The 20,696-nt window shown below is 59.9% G+C and overlaps 6 protein-coding genes across 6 annotated transcripts; 4 read left to right on the top strand and 2 right to left on the bottom strand.

Annotated features, from left to right (window-relative positions):
• Positions 1-1,815: 1,815 nt before the first annotated feature.
• Positions 1,816-2,958, top strand: BKCO1_4200012 (uncharacterized protein; the record flags this gene model as incomplete). The annotated part of the gene is made up of 1 exon (XM_020275866.1): positions 1,816-2,958. One exon carries the CDS (start codon positions 1,816-1,818, stop codon positions 2,956-2,958), a length of 1,143 nt encoding a protein of 380 aa, XP_020128230.1.
• Positions 2,959-3,435: 477 nt separating this feature from the next.
• Positions 3,436-4,941, top strand: BKCO1_4200011 (uncharacterized protein; the record flags this gene model as incomplete). The annotated part of the gene is made up of 1 exon (XM_020275865.1): positions 3,436-4,941. One exon carries the CDS (start codon positions 3,436-3,438, stop codon positions 4,939-4,941), a length of 1,506 nt encoding a protein of 501 aa, XP_020128233.1.
• Positions 4,942-6,395: 1,454 nt separating this feature from the next.
• BKCO1_4200010 (tbc domain protein) lies at positions 6,396-7,899 on the bottom strand (the record flags this gene model as incomplete). The annotated part of the gene is made up of 4 exons (XM_020275864.1): positions 6,396-6,878; positions 6,949-7,373; positions 7,442-7,624; positions 7,680-7,899. 4 exons carry the CDS (start codon positions 7,897-7,899, stop codon positions 6,396-6,398), a joined length of 1,311 nt encoding a protein of 436 aa, XP_020128232.1.
• A 727-nt stretch (positions 7,900-8,626) lies between these two features.
• BKCO1_420009 (thermotolerance protein) lies at positions 8,627-13,416 on the top strand (the record flags this gene model as incomplete). The annotated part of the gene is made up of 4 exons (XM_020275951.1): positions 8,627-9,533; positions 9,583-10,016; positions 10,066-11,945; positions 12,000-13,416. The coding sequence occupies 4 exons, from the start codon at positions 8,627-8,629 to the stop codon at positions 13,414-13,416; spliced, it is 4,638 nt and encodes a 1,545-aa protein (XP_020128267.1).
• A 620-nt stretch (positions 13,417-14,036) lies between these two features.
• On the top strand, positions 14,037-15,266 carry BKCO1_420008 (yip1 domain family; the record flags this gene model as incomplete). Its single annotated transcript, XM_020275940.1, has 4 exons — positions 14,037-14,081; positions 14,178-14,229; positions 14,322-14,915; positions 15,004-15,266. 4 exons carry the CDS (start codon positions 14,037-14,039, stop codon positions 15,264-15,266), a joined length of 954 nt encoding a protein of 317 aa, XP_020128266.1.
• Positions 15,267-16,737: 1,471 nt separating this feature from the next.
• BKCO1_420007 (hydantoinase protein) lies at positions 16,738-20,627 on the bottom strand (the record flags this gene model as incomplete). Its single annotated transcript, XM_020275929.1, has 8 exons — positions 16,738-17,381; positions 17,481-17,586; positions 17,688-17,946; positions 18,009-19,142; positions 19,437-20,245; positions 20,297-20,414; positions 20,468-20,536; positions 20,587-20,627. The coding sequence occupies 8 exons, from the start codon at positions 20,625-20,627 to the stop codon at positions 16,738-16,740; spliced, it is 3,180 nt and encodes a 1,059-aa protein (XP_020128259.1).
• Positions 20,628-20,696: the final 69 nt, after the last annotated feature.

Genomic DNA, 20,696 nt, shown 5'->3' with positions numbered 1-20,696 from the left:
GTGTCTTATGTCCGCGTGTGTGTGAATGGAGGAGGGAAGAATATGACGTTTGATGAAGCGCCTTCCCTTCCTTCTTTTTTTTTTTTGGACTTGTCTGTTTCATGTTTTGCCTCAGTGTGATCTCGACACCTTTGAAATGGTGGCTGCTTGAGAGATGTGGTATGGTAGACGGCTGGCTGCCTGTAATAGTGTCTGGGGACGTAATACTACTGCTGTGTTGAGGTTGAGAAAGATTTGAGACTCGATTCGAAGCGGAATTCGAGTTGAACACCAGTGCTCGACCTTCCATATACTGGCTGTTATATGCTGGGCGCGCGCATGGGTGTGAGACGCTGTGGGTCTGGAAAGCTTATTGAGAGGCGGTCGATGATGTAAACGCGAACAGCACGAATCCTCATTGAATGACTTATTACGGTTCAGCGACGACAACCCTGCAAGTCATATCTCGAGCTGGTGCTTGGTGATGACACTGCAGGTCATCGGTGATTGGAAACATCTTAAAGCGGACGGTATGCTTTATTGGTCGGGGTGTACATTCGAGATATCGTGTACTCTTCGTGGACCAAATGGTCAGAAAATGACAAGTGGAATGTCCGTGGGACGTCAGGCACAGTATATTGGTGCTCGAAGAAACAAGGTTGCTTTAGTGTACCGTGATCAGATGGGGCTAGATCGATGTCCGTGTCGGTGTTTTTGTAAAGTCAAGTTTGACGAGCTCCAGAAACGGTGCGTATGTCTTCTGGATTATTTGTCTGCCTCTGACGGCTGCTGCCTGTATAGAGGAGTTCTGGGTGCAGCGAAGTTTAAGCATGATGAATGAAGAAAGCTGTTTGGGCCGATCGCCAGGTTGCAGATGACCTGTCACTCGCGATCGGGCCAAGGGGGCGGCGCGGAAAAGCTTTGGCATTTCTCTGGGCCTTTTCGCACGTGGGGCCGTTTAGGATCTCGAGCACGTGGCTAGGGGAGTGTGGATCGGCGGCATATGAGTGGCGGACGCAGCCCTTGGGTTAGTAGTACAATCCACGGCTTATAGCCCCGCCGCGTGACGAGGCGTGGTCTCGGGCCGCAGTCGATGAAAGCACCTGTTGGATCGTGTGGGATTCGTGTAGCGTGAAGGAGATGTGATTGGCGGCACCCGCACCTAATTCCCGTGGCGGCGCCCTTGGCCAACCCGGAGGTTGCATGCAGGGCCATCTCATCGGGACCGATCAGGGTTGGGACGTTGGGACCGGGTTTGGTAGCTGTCGATCGCCTCGCGGCGCGTTGTCCGTTTTGTCAATGCGATGAGGCCGTCGGTCTGGCTGCTAGCCTGCAAGCAGTACCACTAATCCATCATGTATACCTTTTTGGGACCATAGCCGAAGGGCATAGACGGCCGGGGCCTTGGACTTGCAGATCAGACCCGTACAGCATGCTGGAATGCCGAAGAGTGCCGGCCGGGTGCGGCAATCGGGTGCGTACGGTTCGGAGGCAGTGGCCCTGAGATGAGGTGAGATGCCACATGCACTCAGGTAGGGATCCAGCCACCTGGACGGGAGGACGTGCGGAAAGCCTCAACCGGGGGCACGGTCCAGTGCCACATGGCTGAGTGGGACGTCGATCGAGGGGCAGCACCCGAAATTTTATTAAAGCCTCCTCGAACTCCTCTCCTTGGCACTCTGGCGCGTCCGGGTCCAAGTCCAAGCACGACACACTGCCATGGAACAGCTCTGATATCAACACCGTGGCTGCATGTTAGGTAATTCTCCGCCAGCCGTCGTCCTGTCCAGCAGCTTACAGCCCCAGTCTCCGCGTTTCCAACCTCTTGCGTCGAGCATGGGTCCATCGCTATTAGGCGTTTCCCGAGAAGTACGAGACCTGATCTGGGAATCCTGTCTCACGACCCCCCGCTCGCCTCCACCTCTGCCGGCCGGGGACAGGACGGACAATCCGGAATGGGAGCAGCGCTACTTCTTCTGCGCCAACGAGGACGAGTGCATGATAGGCTATCCGCCCCGAACGCCGCACATAGAATGCATACCGTTGCTGCAGACGAGCCGCCAGATCAACGCCGAGATACATGAGACCATAGCCCGGCTCTACACCCAACGCCGCATGGACTGCAACCTCCAGTTGACCATCTACCGGGAAAAGTACTTCCTGCTGGACTGGCTCTGCCTGCCCGTCAACTCGCTGCACTACGACGACTGGAAGGTCAACTTTCGGCTGGTGGAGCCGCCCGTGTGGCGAGTGGACAAAGAAAGCGGCGAGCCCGAGCAGTCGATGCTGGAGACGTTCCATCCGGACCGCTACCCCCGCGTGCTGTGGTGCTACTTCTACATCCTGCAGCGCTTCCTCGAGCGCGGCCCGGGCTTCAGGAGCCACCCCGAGTTCCACATCACGCAGGCGCCGCCCAAGACGCGCAGTCTGCGGCGGCTGATCGTCGACATCAGCACCAAGGTGCACCTTACCTCATCCTCGCCGCCGACGGCGCTGCCGCAGAAACAGTACCGGGGCGTCGGGCGGCACAGCGGCCGGCTGAACCGCAGGCCGCGGGGGTTCGACGAATGGCACGCCTTCTACACGGGCGGCATCATCGACCCCGCCTACTACGCCGAGCAGGCGCGGTTCCTGACCGAAGAGTGGATCTTCAGCAGCAAGCTGCAGTCGCAGGCGCGCATGGCGTTTGAGAGCTACGAGCGCATCCAGATGCGGATGGACGGGAGAGCGGTGCCGGGCGCCGAGTGGGACCTGCGCACGCTGACGGGGTCGGCGTACGAGTGCCCCAATGGCGTGAGGTGCGCGGTGCTCGACCACAACACCGGCATGACGGTCCAGAAGCTGTACGGGTGTCTGGTGGACCCCGAAGTGGTGAGGAAACGGGAATACGAGGCCCTGGCGACCGAGAGAGAAGGGAGGGCGGCCGGCGGCGCAGGCGACGTCAGCGAAGCGGGTGCTGGAAGGGGAAGGATGAGATAACAGGAGGAATCGAAAAGCTTGACCGGATCGGCGCCCCACATGCTGCTTCTGGCGGTGCCTGGCCAAAGCCAGTCGGGATTGCAGAGGTCCTGGGCAGTCTTCACGCAGATCCGCGGCAGAGGTTGAGGGTGGGTTCAGGGTTGCAGACGGCTAACGGCTGCCGGCTCCGCTGCGCTCGGCGCTGACGTGTATGTGGGCCCGGCCGATGGCCATGCAGGCCGCGGCGAGGCCTGTCCGAGGAAAGACTGTCCACGTTAGTAAGACCAAGTCGTTGTTGCTTGTATGGCTGAGGGAAGCCGCGGGGCACGTGGAGAGAGGCCTGATTAGCTAAGCACCCCGCCCCCGCCTCCTGCCTACCCGGCGGCGCCGCCTTCTCCACCTCGACCTCACCGCCCGCACCGACATGACCTCACCCCGCCTAGCAGAGAGCCTCCACGGCTCCCATGAACTCTACGCTCGATCCCGGCCCCTGCCGTCATGAAACCAAGACCTTGTGACTCTCAGACCGCCCGACGCAACCAGCCCGACCCGACCGCAGAACCATGCCTCCTTCTCCTGCTCCCCCGTGAGCTGCGAGACCTCATCTGGGAATACAGTCTCCTGTGCGCCCATGCTCCGCCTGCGCTCTCGTCGCCCGCAAACACCGCCTCTTCGTATCAGCAGTACGACTCGTGGGGTGAAGAAGCCAACCACTACCCGCGCCGCACCCTCGTGAACAGCACCGCTCTGCTCTGCTGCAGCCGCCAGGTCAACGCCGAGGTCTCCGACGCCATTGCCCGCCTGCGTGCCCACCGCCGCCTGGCGTGTTCGCTGCGCATCCTGCTGCGGAACGAGAAGCACCTCTTCATCGACTGGACCTGCGTGCCCGCCGTAGCAACCCACTATGACGCCGTCCACATCGACTTCAAAATCGTCGGCAAGCCCCAGCCCGCCGACGGTGCCAGCAGCCGCGACCTGCCCATGAGGACACTGCATCCATCCGCCTTGCCGGGCCATACCCTCTCGCGGACCAGGGCCTCCTCATCCGCCGCCCCCTGGACATCGCTCCTGTACGAGCGCAAGGACCGCGACTTCTCCTTCCACCGCCACCTGTTCAAGCTGCTCGCCCGCCTGCGCAACTACGGGCCCTCCTTCCTCGGCGACCCCGTCATCTTCTCCGCCATCAGCAGTAGCAACAACAACAACAACAACACCACCACCACCACTCCCGCTCTCACGTCCTCACCAAACACCCAACCGCCACCACCACAACCACCACAGCACCACCACCAAAAGCAACCCCCACCACCGCCACCACCGCCCCCCCGCCGCCGCCGCGCCCCCACCACCCCCACCACCTTCGCCCTCCTCACCATCAACGTCCTCACCCCGCCCACCTCCCACACCGACCCCACCGCCTTCCGCCCCCCGCTCTACCCCTGGACCACCGGCCGCACCACCCCCCACCACCACGACAACGGCACCACCTGGAACCTCATCGTCAGCCGCCACCAACGCACCCTTTCCGGCAGTAGCGGTGCTGGTGCTGGTGCCGGCTCCGTCGGCCTCGTCCCGCCCGCCGTGGTGACGGCGTGCTGTCGCGAGTTTTTTGCGTGGGCGCTGCACGCGCGGAGTACGGGCAGGGCGGTGGCGGGCGCGGGCGCGGGCGCGGGCGCGGGCGCGGGGAGTGGTAGGAAAGAGAATGCGTTTTTGGAGGAGGGGTTTGGGGATGTGAGGGTCTTGCTGGATGGGAGGGAGGACTTTTTGGTGGAGTTGGGGCTGGAACGGCCGGGTGGGGGCGGGTTGGTGGGGAGGAGGGGTGATGGCGATGGTGAGTTCGCGGGCGAGGGTGAGCAAGTCGCTGTTCATAGCCTCAGGAGGAAGTGGTGGGAACCGGTGTTCAAGAATAAGGCGGAGGCGTTTGCGTGTGGTGACGGTGCGGAGGAGGGAGGCGGGTTGCATAGGTATTGTAGCGCGACGAGGGAGTTGAGGAGGTCGGCGTGAAGAGATTGGCTGCCTGGGGATGAGTGTCAACTGTGGAGGTGGCCTGAGGAGTATGACTTGCTCCTCGGATGAGTATACAGATGGGTTTGGTGAAGTAGCAGCAGCCTTCCACTTGTACAATCAAGTCCTCCTTGAATGTGATGTGATATTAACACCATAGAATATTGAAATGGCGAGGTTGTATGTGTCGGCATGAAGCAAGCACATTTTCCTGCGCACATGTACACGTGAGGAGTAGGCTAGTACCTAGTATACGGCACCCTCGATACTCGGCATCCCCATCTACAAACTAACTTGAACTGTTTTGGCGAAAGACCAGCCTGTTCAACCGTGTTCGTCCCGAGTCAATCACCCGCAGCTGATACTGCCGGTCCGGCAACCCGTTAAATCTACCGCGTTATTGTCAGACAATATAAGCCAATATTAGCCAGCACTGGAAACTAGTGCGGCGCTGTACCTTTTTCTAGTGCGACAGTTATTGATATCGTGCCGATCAGTCTGACTATCCTCTGTGGAACTACATTGTGGACTGCTATGAGGCCCACCCCCTCCGGCACAGCCTGATGATTTTATTTGTTGCAATTCTCGCGGTGATGCCTAACAAGCTGGTTAGCACCGAAGACACCCCCGTACGCAACTCAATGAAAGCGAAAAGCGTTTCCTATAGGACTTGAGAAAATATATCACTTGCTAAACCTGTATCGTGGACTACGCATCCGCCGTGTTTTTATATCTGGCAAGGCTATCTGATTGACATCCTTGTTTGTATGCTGTGAGATGGTCTGTGCGCGGTGCGTTCAAGTCGTCACTTGCTACCCCTCAGTCGGCCACGATATATCATCCAACATGCCTTTTTCCATCCCGCTGACCTCGACTTCAACCTCTGTTTACCCAAGCACCGAATCTCACGATAGCGACGGTTCGGAATGGTCGATAGTAACCTCGCTGGCGCTGCTGAGCATCCTGACCGTGCTAATTGTCCCGATTGTGGCTTTGTTCATTCGTCGCAATATACATGATACTCTGGACCTTTGCGCGAGTGTATTTCGTGGCCAAATATGTACGGGTACTCACTCCATTTACCAGCCTACTTTCATGTAATAGTAGAAATTTGACGATGTCTGCTAGGACACGGAGAAAAGGGCGATATCGAGCCGCTCATTGGATCCTAATGCCACGGAACATCCTCTCTGTCACTGCTCCCTGTTTGCATTTGTTTCTCGTTTTAAGCGGTAGTAAGAGGGCAGTCCAACGAGTAGCAAAAAGCGACCAAGCGAAGCCTATTGCAGGAGAAATCAATTCATTCGAACTTTTGGTTTCGACCGCCTAGTTCTAGACAGTCGTGCCTTCAACGCCCAATTCTACCCTAATACTTTTACAGCAGGAGAGAGCGGGCAATGAATGCCCTTCCACTCCGCGCAGATAATGAAGAGGACCTCTAAAACAAACTTCCCCTACCGATACTGGCCACCAAGAAACAAGTACAGCGTCTGGCGAACAGTCGACAGATACGTCGCCCCGTGGTCAGACCTACCGAGCCACCACGCGAGCACGCCGACGGCGACGGCCATGACGAAGCCGCCGGCCGGACGCCTGTACCGCCACAGACCCCATCTGATGCCGTTCGCCACCTTCTTGTACATGTTGGCGCGCCTGATCTGCTCCTCATGCTTGACGAGGAGCTGCTCGGCCTCTTCCAGCGTCTGCGTCGTCAGAGCCCGCGGCTCGCGCGTTGTCCTGAGCACGCTGTAAGGCGAGATTGCGCGCCACGCGCCCCAGGGGAGAGACTCGGGGGGCTTCTTGGCGAAGAGCTCGACGGTCGAGGCGATCAGGCCTTCCAGGTCGAGCGGCTTGGGCAGCTTCTGGAGCGTGACGTGCAAGACGTCGATGTCGTCGGGCGGGATCTCGAGGAGCTCGTCTTTGCGGGTGAGGATGATCTGGGAGAGGGGGGGCTTTGTGTCAGCTTGGTGGCACAGAGGCGTCGTTGCGCAGGTAGGGTACACGCACGGCAGCGAATAGGTAGACGCTGTAAACGGCCTCGTGCGCCAGCAAGAAGTCAAAGAGGCGCGCAATGTCGCCGTACTCTTGTATGTCGTGGGCGTACATTGTGATGGTGGCGGCCAGGGCGAAGAACGGCTCGGCGGGGCGCAGGTGCTCGTATAATGCAGAGTCGACGCTGTACAGGATCGAAGGGAGCAGTTTCAGATGGTCGAGGGCTGCGTCGAGCGAGGGCAGCATGAAATCGCGGATGCGCAGCAGCGACAGACGGGTCACAGCAGGCACGGCTCGGTCGGAGCCGAGCACCAGCAGGAAGACCTGGACGATGTCATGGTAGCCTTGGAAGTAGCACAAGCGGGGGTGACGGCGCAAGATGTGGGCAATGACATCGAACAGCTCTTCCTTGCGCTCCTCGATCTGTTGTTCCGACTGGTCTGCGGAGCTGTCAGCGGCGGGCGGGCGGGGCGCCGGGGGGCTGGGATGCGCGAGAGGCCAGCAATACCCTTGGGGTAGTAGACGAAGGAGCGGTTCACGTCCAGCTTGACCTGGTCCTCGTCATGGTGCGGCGGCAGCCGGGTCCAGGGCGGGGCGGCAGGGCTGTCGCTGGGGCTGTCGCTGGGGCTGGCGCAGTCGCAGTCGCCGTCGCTGTCCGGGAGGCTGTCGCGGGCGCCCAGCAGCAACGGCCCTGCAGCACAGTCAGCGCATGGGGACCCGAGTGCCTGGCAGGGGCGGCGACGTACAGGCGTCGCGGCGCAGGCGGTCGGTGAGCAGGCCGCGGGCGGTGGTTGCGAGGCGGGTCAAGGTGTCGAGGTCGGCGTCCCTGCATGCGCTGCGGATCTGCGCCGCCTTCAGATCGACGCCGGCATCCGAGTCGCGGCGATTGGCCTCGGGGCTTGGATGCTCGTCGTCGCGGTTCTCCGGGGGCGGGGCGGGCTGTTGGAGCTGGTCGTGGGCGGACATGGGCGGCGCTTTGTCGCTCCGCAGGTTGGCGGCGGCGGGAGCGCGGGCTGGCGGCGGGTCTCTGGCTCGCTCTGGCTCGCTCTGGCTCGCGTCTCGCCTTAGCTCGCTCGCGGCCGAGGTGACGCTATTGCGGCGGCTGAGGCGCGTGGAGGAGTGACTGCGCGAGCGACTGCGCGAGTGACTGCGCTGCATGACGGCCCAAGACGGCCTCGACTGCGCGGCAGCCACCGATCTCACGCAGGGGGTTGTGTTCGTTATTTGTTATGTGACCGCTCGCATTGCGCTGACGGCTGGCGCCCCGCGTGTTTTCTCGCGCACCCATGACCCCGAGCTCCCGATTCGACCAGCTGCATTTCTGCATCCCCAAACGGCACTCCAGGCTCTTCATGTCGCCCCGGCCGCCGCCGTCCTGAGCCCTCGACCCGCCAAACCACCACCGCGCCCCGGCCCTGCCTAGCTGGATAAGGCTGTGGAACCGCCCTCTCACCATGCCGCCGCAATTGCCCGCGCCCTCCCTCTGCATGCCTGCCGCCGCGCCCCAGTAGCAGCCTCCCTCCGCCTCACCACGCCTCCGACGGCCCTCGACATCCGGCCCTCGACCTCCGCCGCCAAGCCCTCACCTCTCTACCAATCCGCTCAGCCCTGCGTCGAGCCGCCCCGGTCACCTGTCTCATACGCCCGATTGTTGCCACCCACGCCTACTAATACCAGCAAGTCCGCGCCCCCCATGGCTCTCCAAACCGGCGTCTTTGAGAATGGCCAGTGGGTCACCCGCCGCGTGAACATCCAGGACGTTTTGCAGCAGCACAGCCAGCGGGAGTCCCTCCCAGAGCAGCTTCCCTTCAAGCCCCCCATGGACCAGCCCGTCGTCGGTCTCCTCTCCCGCACCGTCCTGCAGAGCCCCGTCGTCAACTGGATCATCCCCGCCCGCGTCCGCAACCGGGAGAAGAACGACGTCGTCTTCATCGGCGAGGACTTCATCCAGCTGAAAGAGATCCTCCCCAATGCCCACCTCGAGCATGTCAGCACCAAGGCCGACTTTGGCGCCCGCATCCGCGCCGCCAGGGTCTTTGGGGAACCCAGGAAGTTCATCCACCCGCCCATGATGGAGAAGGCCCAGATCCCCATGGAGATCGACTGGAGTGAGCTTGTCCCTCCGCAGATCCTCGTCCTCACCTTGGAGTCTCAGGAGCTGCTGTTCCTGTTTGCGCGCCCGAAGAGGGACGGCTCAGTCGAATGGAAGGAGAGCTGCATACCACTCTCCCCTGATGCTTCTCTTCTCGAACAGCCGGGCAGACATCTGGCAGTAGACCCTCGTTCCCGGGCTCTTGCCGTGGGCGCGGCCGAGAGCTCCATTTTCATTTATGCCGCCAAGACCATGCCAGAGCTTCGCAGCAACATTTCTCATGATACTCAAAACTGGACGCCGCTCAAGTCGGAGCGACCGGTGGCCATCCCGGGCACCATTTTGAAGATGGAATTCCTCTACCCCGAACCAGACGATGAGCATCACGTAATACTTTTGGTCATCTACTCCAGAGATGGCAAAACCCGCATGTCTTGCTATGAGTGGGACAACAGATATGGCTTGTCGCACATCCGTCCGGTAGTCGAAGGGTTTCCACTTTCTTACAGTAAGCCCGTTTTCCGTCCAGCTCACCCTACCACTAATGCTTCCTCCAGACCAACGCAATCCCCAACTCCTCATTCCACTGCAACATGGCCCCTCGTTCATACTTGCGGGCCATGTCGAGATCTACATCCACCAGGAGATCATGACCGGCAACCCCAAAAGAAGTTCTGTGAGTCTGTCCAAAGAAGAGGGCCCAAGGCATCCCGGCAATTCACGGCGCTTTCCCACGTGGACTAGCTGGGCGAGGACGGGCCGCAATTGGATCTGGAACAATAAGCAAGAAGAAAACTTCTACCTTGTGCGTGAAGACGGTGTAGTGCACTACATGCAAGTCAATTCCCGCAGTGGTGCTTTGACAAGCAAAGCCGGCCACTTCATGTGCAACGTCGCGTCAGCATTTGCAAGCCTGGATGTGGGCTATTACCTCGACACTCCCGATGTCCTGGTGACGGCCGGCGACATGTCCCCCGGCGAGATCGTCAAGGTATGTTCCGCTGCATCTTCTGATTGGAGAAAGCCTAACACCCTGGTAGATCGGCCAGTGGCGGGATGAGATCCAGTTCAACGACCGCAAGGGCTCCCAAAGGACACGCGCCCAAATAATGGAGCCTGACTTCATCAACTCGATCCAGAACTGGTCGCCAACGCTTGATTTGATCCTTGCAGATGCAGCCCATTCCAGCAATCCGGTCGGCCGCGTGAGGCGACGGATTCTTGCAACGTCCGGCAGGAGCCCGTACGGCGCAATCACGGAGATTCGAGCTGGCCTCAACGCCAAATTGGGCCTTACTTTCGATGAAAACGACCTCGCCGGAGTCACCGGCGTTTGGACGTTCCCGGACTCGTCGGCAAACGGCGTGTATTTTTTGTTGTCGTTCCCTTCATCCAGCCTCCTGCTTCACATCGCCGGCGATGCCTCGGGCGTGGAGACTGACTTCGACGAGGAGAACACTGGTGTTGATTTTGAGAATGAGACCCTGGTCTCAGGCCTGTTGGGCCAAGGTCTTGCAGTTCAGATCACGCCCAGGGGTTTCATAGCCCTGGATATATTCGCCATGGGAAAGACACTGCCGAGGAAGGGCTCTTGGAAGTTACCTCCAGAGGAGGTACTTCTTGCAGGGGCTGTCTGCTCTAAGCTGTCAACCGCATATGCCGGAATCCGTTCGCAGCATGGACTGTCTCTCCAGGCGAAGAGTATAGAACCACGGGGAGAAGATGTAAAATTCGAGTCTACGTCGTCGGTTTCTTTGAGCGCAGATCCCACGTGCGTCGAGGTGCTGGAGTATAATCGAGCAAACATGCTTCTTGTGGCCACAACTGATGGCCTGGTCCGACTGTACAAGATCCAAGGAGACGGAAGTGTTGGGCGGCTGTTAGAGCAACATCAGATCTGGCAAGATGCTTCCACACAAGAAACGTTGAATGCTTGTCAGAGTGCAGTGCTTCTGCACGACAATCCGCCGAATGCCTCGGAAACGGACATTGCGATAGTGTGCGGTCTCCGAAGCGGTGATTTGTACGTCATTGAACTCTCCCGCACAGGGCTCAAGCATGCCCTCGATGGAACAGCAGCAGCGCCTGAGACCGATGCCGGCGCCATCTCTTCGACAAAAAGGATAACCCTTGGCCAAACACCAGTCGCCGTCGTCAAAGATACCGAAGGAGGAGCCAGCCTTGCCTTTGCCACTTGCGGCGCCGAGTTTTACCGTCTGGACTACAGCACGGGCCGTCACATTGGCCTGCAAGTCACCAACATTTGGTTCACGGATCGGAATCGCCCTAGCCTACGTCAGAGCCCCGTCTCGTCGATCTGCAGAATACCACGCGAGGATTACCTGATACGGGACCTCGGCGGAGCGTTGGTCTGCATTTCAGGCACATCGTTTTTCGTTGCACAGCTGGAAGAAGAAAGACACATCGTTCCTCGGAGCATCCCTGTGCGGGGAACCCCGAATAGGGTCATATACTCGGAAGAGCTCAAGGCGGTCTTCGTAGCTTGCCTGGAATCCCACACGTTTGACCCCGCTACGCGAGATGGCCGTCAACGTCGGTACGCGCAGAGCTATGTCCGAATGCACGATGATCGGCCTGGATCTCCAAGCACCGATGTCATCGCCGAGTACGCACTGAATCCGACTGCCAGAGTCAATGCCCTCACGACGTGGACTCTTGAGAGCAATGGCAGGAAATATGTCCACGTCGTGGTGGGTAGTGTGGAGGGGGATGGCAGGAAGGGGAGCGTTGTTTGCATTCAAAAGACCACAAAAGATGGCAAGACAAAGTTGGAGAAGACGAAGGACATGAAACTCAAGCAGCAAGTCACGGCGCTAGCGAGCTACGGGGAGTCGAACTTCCTTGTGGTGTGCTATGGAAAGAAAATGCTCGTCTATCAGTACAACGAGGAGACAAAGAGGTGAGCATCTATTGCAACCCCTGTCCCATCACGATTCTAAGCTGACAACTGCAGGATCCAAACGGCGGGAGAGCATGATCTCCCATCTGCTGGTCTCTATGTCACCACGGAAGCGCCGTTCATCTACGTCTCGACAGCCTGCGATTCTCTCATCATTCTGAAGGTTGAGCATGACCTGCAAGACCGGACTGCTAACTCGATGAAGTTCGAGCTCCTCTTCTCAGACCGCCAGGCGCGCGATACATCATTCCACCTACCGCTAGATGTTCCTCACATCTCAAAGAAGCGGACTACCGATGCGCCAGATGATGCCACCGAGGGAGCTTCCTCTGTTGGTTTGGGCGGCGCACACAGGAACAGCTTTTCAAAACCAAGTCCACCATCCGCTCCGTCCTCCAATCTGGTTTTAGTGGCTGACAAAGCTGGCTCACTAACACTTCTCCACCTCCCGCGGCGGCGAACACAGCAAACCGCTGCACCAACTCTGCTGGAGGCTTCTCTGCCACGCAGCGTCACGCGTCTCCGGCGCGGCCTGATCAGGCCAACACTGCAGTACCACCGCAATCAAACGCAAGGCTCCAGCGCGCCGGGCGGCGTGCTCGTCAACGACATCATCGGCGCGGCGTCGGACGGCACGCTGTTCGGCATCTCGCTCGTGGACGAAAGGGCGTGGCGGCTGCTGCGGCTGCTGCAGAACCTCTGCAGCGTGCTGGATCGAGAGAAGCGGGCGGAGCGGCCAGGTGGGATGCTCGTCCCGCTCGTCAACCTGGGCATGTCTCACCGTCTGATCGCAGGGCCAGTGAGGCTTCTCGACGAGGCGGACGTCGTCGCCTTCGAGTCGGCAGCAGCAGCGTCGACCACCACAACACCGCAAGCGGAAGGCATGGACATCGACGGCGCGACGGACTACGGCGACTTCGACGACGGCGCGGACGCGGACGCGGCCATGGACCTCGACCACCAGTCGTCGGCATCGCCGCCGGCCAACTCGTCGTCCTCGTCGTCGTCGTCGTTCGCGTCGCCGCGCCCGACGATCCCTGGGCTTGTGAGCAGTCAACAACGTGCTTCCAACGGCGGCAGGACCACGCTGCATGCGCAGGGCTCGCGGCTGCACACGCAGAATCGCAGCGCGGAAGCCCTGTTGCGCGCGCTGGATCCGGACAAGGACACTGCTGGGCTCAAGCGGCGGACGGCTTACCATGTTGAGGGAGATGCGCTGATGCGCTTCATGGGCAGGGAGGGCGAGGGTCTGTTACTCGCCATGTTGGAGGTGGTTTGCGGCGGCGGGCCGGGCGGGCCGGGAGAGGAGATCAGGTGGAAGTTTGTGAAGTGTGCGCGAGACGTGGTGCGGGAGGAAGGCGCCGGCGAGAGCATGGACGTCGAAGGGGGGCAGGTTGGTGGCGACGAGCTTGAGGTGGTGGTGCGTAAGGTGGTGATGTGGCTGAGGGGGGTGTTGGCACCGGTTCTGTGAGGCGGGGGGCGTGCTTCAACGGGTCTCATTGGGGTATCCTTTCTTCTCGCCGGCGGATGAAGGGGGATTCCGATGCCTGTGTCTTTCTATTCTTCTTGTCTCTTCTCTTCTCGTCTCCCGCTCCACCTCTTCCCCAAACCCCATCACTCCAAACAATTTTAGCCCCGGCATTTGGATGCTCGCGGAGACCCATAATCACAGGCTGGGGACCTGAGTTTTCGGTTGTATATGGGTCGGCTTTCTTCGTTTACCGCAGCATTAGTTATACACCAGTAGCTCCGCTTTTGGTTTGGGTGGTGTGCTCACAACAGCGACTGCATGATAGACGGCCTCAGCATAGCACGGTATTTCAGACGTGTCATTTCGAGCAACTTGATTCGTGAAACACATGAAACAACCCTTGCTTGAGGTTGTGGCCGCGTCAGCTGCGTGGGACAGCTAGAGTCAGCGGCCACGATATATCGCGTTACGTAGACCATCGGAGCGAGCTCGGCATGACTCGCAGCATCAAGTTGACAGCTCGCCTTCTGCCGTCGACCACCGAAGCTCCAGCTCCACAAACACCAAAGCTCCCCGCCCTCCACCACCACGCCACTTTTTTCTTATTTGCTCCCCCCAACATGTCGAACCGCGGCTACGACGTCGTCGTCGACGTCGACTCCGAGGTGCGCTTCCCGCCAATTGCCTGTTTGTTGCGCGCAGGAGGCATTCCCAGGCATTCACCGAAAGGCCACTCCGACTGACGCGCGTTTCGTGCACAGGGTGACCTAGGCCACACCGACCTCCAAGAAGACCTCGAATTCCACCCCTCCAGTATGCCTGCCCCGCTCCCAGCTCCTCCTCCTCGTCATCCTCCTCCTCCCCCCTCGCATCGCCTCCGACTAACGTCCAACCACCCTCCACAGACTTCGACTCCAACGATGCCGGCAAAATCGCCCCAGACACGGCGCCCTCCGGCCACCGCCGCGGCGGATCCCGCAGCAGCGCCTTCGGCGGAGCCGGGGGCGGCTCCTCATCCAACACGGGCGGCGGCAGCGGCAGCGGCGGCGGCAGCGGTTCCTCGTCGTCGAAGCGGTACCTGTGGAGCATCGGGTACTACCAGCAGTTCTTCGACGTGGACACGGGCGAGGTGCTGAAGCGGTGCTGGGCGGCGATCCTGCCGCTGCGGTCCAACTTCCTCGACGTGCTCGAGGGCAACCCGGACCTGTACGGGCCCGTGTGGATCGCGACGACGGTGGTGATGATCCTGTTCCTGACGGGCACCATGAGCCAGTACCTCGCGCGCTCGGGCGAGGACCACTTCCCGTACGACTTTCGCCTGCTGAGCGGCGGCGCCGGGCTGGTGTACGGGTATACCATCGTGGTGCCCGTGGCGCTGTGGGGCGTGCTGAAGTGGTTTGGGAGCGAGAGCGCCAACGTCATGGAGTGCTGGGCGCTGTATGGCTATGCGAACATCATTTGGATCCCGGTGGCGCTGATTAGCTGGAGTCCCATCACGAGTACGTACAACTTGCTGTGGGGGAAACTGTGGGAATGAATGGCAGGTATGGGGGTTTGCTAACGCTGGTCTTTGTTTTTTTATCGCAGTTCTCAACTACGTCTTCGTCGGCATCGGATTCGGCGTCTCGGCCTTTTTCCTCTTCCGCAACCTCTACCCGGTTCTTAGCGCGACGGACGTCAAGACGTCGAAGATTTTGCTCATCGTCGTCGTCGCGTTGCATGCCGGCTTGTCCATTGCGATCAAGATCCTGTTCTTTGCGCAGGGTAGCCCCGTCAGCAAGCATGACGATTCAGACGACGAGGATGACGACGACAAGGTCAAGTTGCTGAAGACGCTGTTCCGATTCTGAGAAGCTGCTGGAGTTGGCCCAGGACGGAAGGGTTGTATTACAAATTAAAAGAATTTGCCCTGGCATGGCGCTCGGATGGGGTTCGCTCTTGCATTCAGGATTTGGAGCTCCCGCGAAAGATTGGAATTTGGCTTTTCTGAGCAGCTGGCATGTTCGATATGCCAAGGTAGGAACGAGGGGCTGTGTTTTATTGCTATTTGTTCTCTAGTGAGGTGTATGAGTAGAGAATTGCTGGTGCTGCTGCATCCTCGGTGGCGCTCGAATCAAACACCAATTTGTAGAATCGAGTATTGGATGTTAGTACGTGAGTTAACTTACCGGTGTCAAGAGAAGCTGTAGGTGCATTATCACAAGGATCCAAATCATACTTCAGCGTCGAGGCTATCTGCATGTTCAGCAGGCCACTGTGAAGGTAAACGACGCCACGCTCTGTATACTTTCACTGCCGCTCACTGTTTTTTAATGCTCAGGCTTTCTTACCATAGCCTTCACGCTGTCGTGCCGGTTTACCAGCTAAGAGGAATGCCCGAGCAGAAAGTTGCCAAGTTCTCGGTGCATGGGAAGTACTAATCGATCATCCTGCGCACTCATCGAAAAAGCCTTGCGGGCTCTCGAGCCAAGCAAAAGGCTTTATCCGGCATAGAAAATATATCGAACGCCTACAAGCATGATGTGAGCACAGTTAACCGTGTTTTAATATAAGTCGACACTATCTGAGTATTTACCCGCTACACTCTTGAGCCGTAAATCACTGAGATGATATTCGAACTACTGACTCGAGTTGCGGAAGCCTCAAAGATGTGTCTAGGGTCCTACTCCTCATCCACGGCAGCTACTTTAGAAGAACCAACAAGCTCGCTTGCGCAGCCGGTAGAGAATACACACATCAGGGTACAGACTTGTAGGTAACTCCAGACAGACCTGACTCGAGAGGCCAAATGTCCAAATACCCCACGAAGACACACGGCCGAAATATTATGGCGTGCGATGGATACGAGGCTCAAAGCCGTATAGCTGCCGATCACTGCACGCAAGAACCGTCCCCACCTCGATCATCTGAAAGCCTGGTTCCAAAATTGGAAGACGATGCCCAGCCAGTGGCCGTCGTGTTTCGAGGCGAGGTGTCAACGGCAATCCGTGCACCACCAAACCAAGACCAGCCACTTGGCTGCACGTCATTCCCGCGCGCCTGCAAGCTAGGCAAGCCTCCCGTCGCATCCCCGGACGCCTCTTTTGATCAACCACCACTTTCACCACTTCGTTTCCGTCTCTTTTTTTTTTCCCCTGTTTTTTCCCCCTCCGGTTGGCCGTTTGACATCACCTTGGGTGAAAATGGCCAAGCTTTTCTGCAGCTGCAACTTCTTGGGACTGGCGCTCCTTTGATGGAACCCTTGGACTGGCGCGCGGACCTCGTGTTCGGGGAGCTGTTATTTACAAGTCGTTATCAGACCCTCTCCTCCCCCCCTCCCTTTCACTGCCCGTACTCTTCAATCACACTCCTCGGTTTCTCAAACCTCCCAATAGGCTTGTACACCAAATCATCCAACCCAAACGCCTTCGGCCCGCCCAGCTCCACGCCCCTCGGCGTCGACGTCCACCGGTCGGACGCGGTGATGCCCAGCACGACGACCAGCAAGCCGTAGCGGTACTCGGGCGTGCCGATGGCCTCGCCGTTCTGCGCATCGATGCAAGAAATGAGATCGGGCACGATGGCCAAGGTCTCCTCAGAGCGGCGGCGGCCGCCGTGCTCCTCCTCCTCCTCCTCTACGACTTTGAACGCCGCGATGTTCTCGTTCTTGAACGGGATCCGGACCGTGCCTTCGAAGCGCTCCTCCCCCTCCTTCTTCACCTCGTCGTCATCGTCCTCTTCGGCGGTGCTGTTCCTGGTGGCCTCGATGACGACCTCGCCGTAGACGTGCCCGTTGCGCAGCGTGCGCTCGACGCCGACGATCTTGCCCTTGAACAGGACCTTTGCGGCACCGCTGCCGCCCACCTCGGCGACGATGGACTCGGCGACCGTGTCGATGCGGTTGGAGTGCCGGGCCTTGTGGACGGCGCGGCCGATGCGCCAGGAGAGCGAGATGGTGTGCTCGACCACCCACCGCTTCGTCTCGGCTGCGCGGAGTCGAGTTCACACGTTAGCGCCAGCTCTTGTTGTTGTTGCCCCCGATCACTGCTTCGACCTCCCATCGCAGAGTTCGGTAGTAGACTTACCGCCTGTGACCGGTCCCTCGGCGCAACCGACATGTGAGCCAAGCTCGGAGAGTCCGGCACGGAAGACTCGCTCCACCGTCTCGTCGCTCGTGGCCTTGGTCATGAACTGCGGCGCGCAATAAGTCTCCAGATCTAGCTCTTTGAAGCACGCGGTGGATCTCTGGGGCAGGTCGCAGAAAGCCGCTGTTTGTATGTACCACTACTCACCACGACATTCCCATTCCCGTCGCACATGGTGGTCGGAGACCAGACCGTCTTCCTCTCCGCAAAGACGACGGGCGTCGTCTGCCATTTGGTCGGGTACGCTCTGCCCATCCAGTCGCCGTCGACGGTGGGGATGTCCATGTTGGTGCTCGCGCCCAGGATCATGCCCTGCAAGCCGTTGCCGCCGCCGATTTCGAGGGCGATCATGTGCGTGGCTTTGTCCTTCACAAGGCCGTACAGCTCCTCCTGGGCCTCCATCATTCTGCGGTCGTCCAGTTAATGATGTCCCCCGTATCTCGTGCTGTATGCAGTGGGATAACTCACTCGTCACCCGCGAGCTTCTCGATGCCGACAGTCGGCGAGCCCGCTCCTCCACCACAACCCACGCGATCGTCGTCCTTCAAATCCGTCGGGCTGACGACCTTGACGACAGCGCCGTTGCGCAACATTGTGCGCAGGCGTAGCATACTCGAGTAGGGACTGCCGCCGCCGCCGGTGCCCAGGATGTAGCAACCCGTCGAGATCCACGCCAGGTCCGTCTCGGAAATGTACCACACCCTGTCCTCCACCTTCGGTCTGTACGCCTCAAAATCGAAATCCCGATCAGCCTGCTCTGCCACTTCCCTCTCCTTCACCACCCCATCCCCATCCCCGACCCCGCCCTTCCCCTTCCCATACTCCTCCATCAAGCTCCCGTCGTCCTCGTCCACATCCTCCACCCCATCCCGCTCAACAACAACACCCTCACCCTCACCCTCACCACCCACCCCCTCAATCCCCTCCTCCTCCCCCCTCCCGTAATCAAACTCCCCCGCCGCCCTCACGACGAACCGGCTCAAATCCGCCACATACTGCAACGGCAACACATCCACCTCCACGACCCTGCACCCGTCCCTCCTCGCCCCCGCCCTCACGGCCCTCTCCACCGCCTCGGCCTCCAGCTCCGCCACCCACTCCCTCGCCCCCTTCTTCTTCCCCCCGGCCGCCGCCGCATCCGCAGCCGTGCTCCGCACCGCGTCCACGACCGCGCTGACGCCCGCCATCGCCGCCCCCACCGCGTTCGCGACGCCCGCGTGCCGCGGCCTCACCACGCGCGCCGCGCCCCTCAGGCTCTCGGGCGCGATGACGGCGCCGCCGCCGACGAGGACGACGGGGATGGCAGCGGGGCTCGTCTTCATCGTGTCGATGATGGCTTCGAGCTTGCGGCGGACGGCGGCGGTGAAGGACGAGGCGGCGGCGGGGGGGATGGCTGCGCGGGCGGCGGCGGCGTGCGTGCAGGCCGAAGAGAGGGAGAGGGTGGGGTTGGCGGCCAGCGTGTAGTCGGTGGCGGTGGGGACGGTGCCGCCGAAGCAGAGGGCTGAGGTTTGGATCGCGTAGCCGACGCTGTCGGGGCCGACTGTTAGGGTGTTGGCGTTGGTGGGGGAGCGGCGGACGATGGAGCCGCCGCCGAGGCCGATGCTGGAGGGGGTTGGGTTGGTTAGTTGGGGGGTGCGAGGGTTTGCGGGATGATGGGCCGGATGGCTTTGGGGTGTCGCGGGTGACGGGTTATATAGTGGGTGAAAGATAGCAGATAGGGGGAAGAGACAATCAAGGGATGGTAGGAGAAGTTGGGACCTATTACATAGGGGAAGGAAGGGAGGAAAGCCGCGTTTTGGAAGAGGGTATTTCATGACGGCAACGACCAAGCAGAAGAGAAAAGGGCCTTAGAGAAATACGAGACGCATGACAAGAATGAAAGAAATATGAAATCACCTCTTGACGTCTGGACACGAGAAGTTCATCCTCACGCCCGCAAATTCGCTGAAGGCGGCAGCTTGCCTAGGGAAGCCGTTGGCCAGCAGTAAGCCCACGTCCGTCGTAGTCCCGCCCACATCCACCACCATCATTGGCTCTTTCTTGCTCTGCTCACCCCCGCCGTCGCCCGCCACCAAGAAGGCAGCGCCCCGCATGCTGTTGGTCGGTCCGCTGCTGAACGTCCTGATGGGCAACCTCGCAGCTGCCTCGCCGCTCAGAATGGTGCCATCGTTCTGAGTGATGAAGACCGGACACCGCAGCCCCAGCTTGCGCACAGGTTCACGGAAGGAGCGGATGGTGCGGCGGGCGAAGGCCAGGATTGCGGCGTTCAAGACGGCGCCATTCTCGCGCTCGAGGAAGCCCAGCTGCGGAACGACTTCGCGGGCGCACACGACGTCAACGGCTGGGGGCAAGCAGCGGCGGGCGATGGCGGCGGCGCGGGCTTCCTGGTTGCGGGTGGGGTCATCGTTGTCGATGGGCGAGAAGACGCCGTTGATGACGACGGCAGCGATGGACCGGGGGTGGGAGACGGCAGCGATGTCGGCGCAGACGGATGCCAGTTCTTGCTCGTCGATGTCGGAAATCGGTCGGCCGTCGACCTCGAGACCGCCCTTGACTTGGGCGTGATGGCCCAAGACGAGCGAGCGGAGGTCTGTTGGCCAGTCGATGCAGGGCGGGGCGTGCTTGCCGAACGGGCCTGAGAGACGGATCACGGCAACCCGGGAGAGACGTGCAGCATCGCGCTCGATTACAGCGTTTACAAAGTGCTGGGTGTGGTCAGGAGAAGAGTCACGAGTCCAGTAAGGAGAAGTAAATACCGTGGTTCCAATGGTGACGCTAGCCACCTCGTCCGGGTTTATTTTGGACTGCTCGAACATGGAAACGAGGGCATCTCTGATTCCGAGGCTTGGATTGGTCGTCGTGGGAGCTTTGTGCCTTCTCCCAAGTGAGTTTGTGGCATATCAAGTTCGTTTTCCACCTGTGCTTACCAGGCTAGGATTCCCTTGTCGGGCTCGGAGGCACGGAGAGGGTCGAGGATGACGCCATCTGTGTTGGTGCTGTCGGACTAGAAGTCAGAACAGCCGCCAGCTCGAAGGAGACCACTGACCCTCCGACGTCGACGCCGATTCGCAACCTCTTGACGGCCATTTTGAAACGTCCAGTCCCGGCCTTGGCGCGTTTGGCTTACCCGGAGAAGTAGCAACCGCGTGGAGAAGC

The sequence above is a fragment of the Diplodia corticola genome (assembly GCF_001883845.1).
Source record: "Diplodia corticola strain CBS 112549 chromosome Unknown scaffold42, whole genome shotgun sequence".
In the NCBI taxonomy this organism is placed as follows: Eukaryota; Fungi; Ascomycota; class Dothideomycetes; order Botryosphaeriales; family Botryosphaeriaceae; genus Diplodia; species Diplodia corticola.
This window is presented reverse-complemented; position numbering and strand designations above follow the sequence as displayed.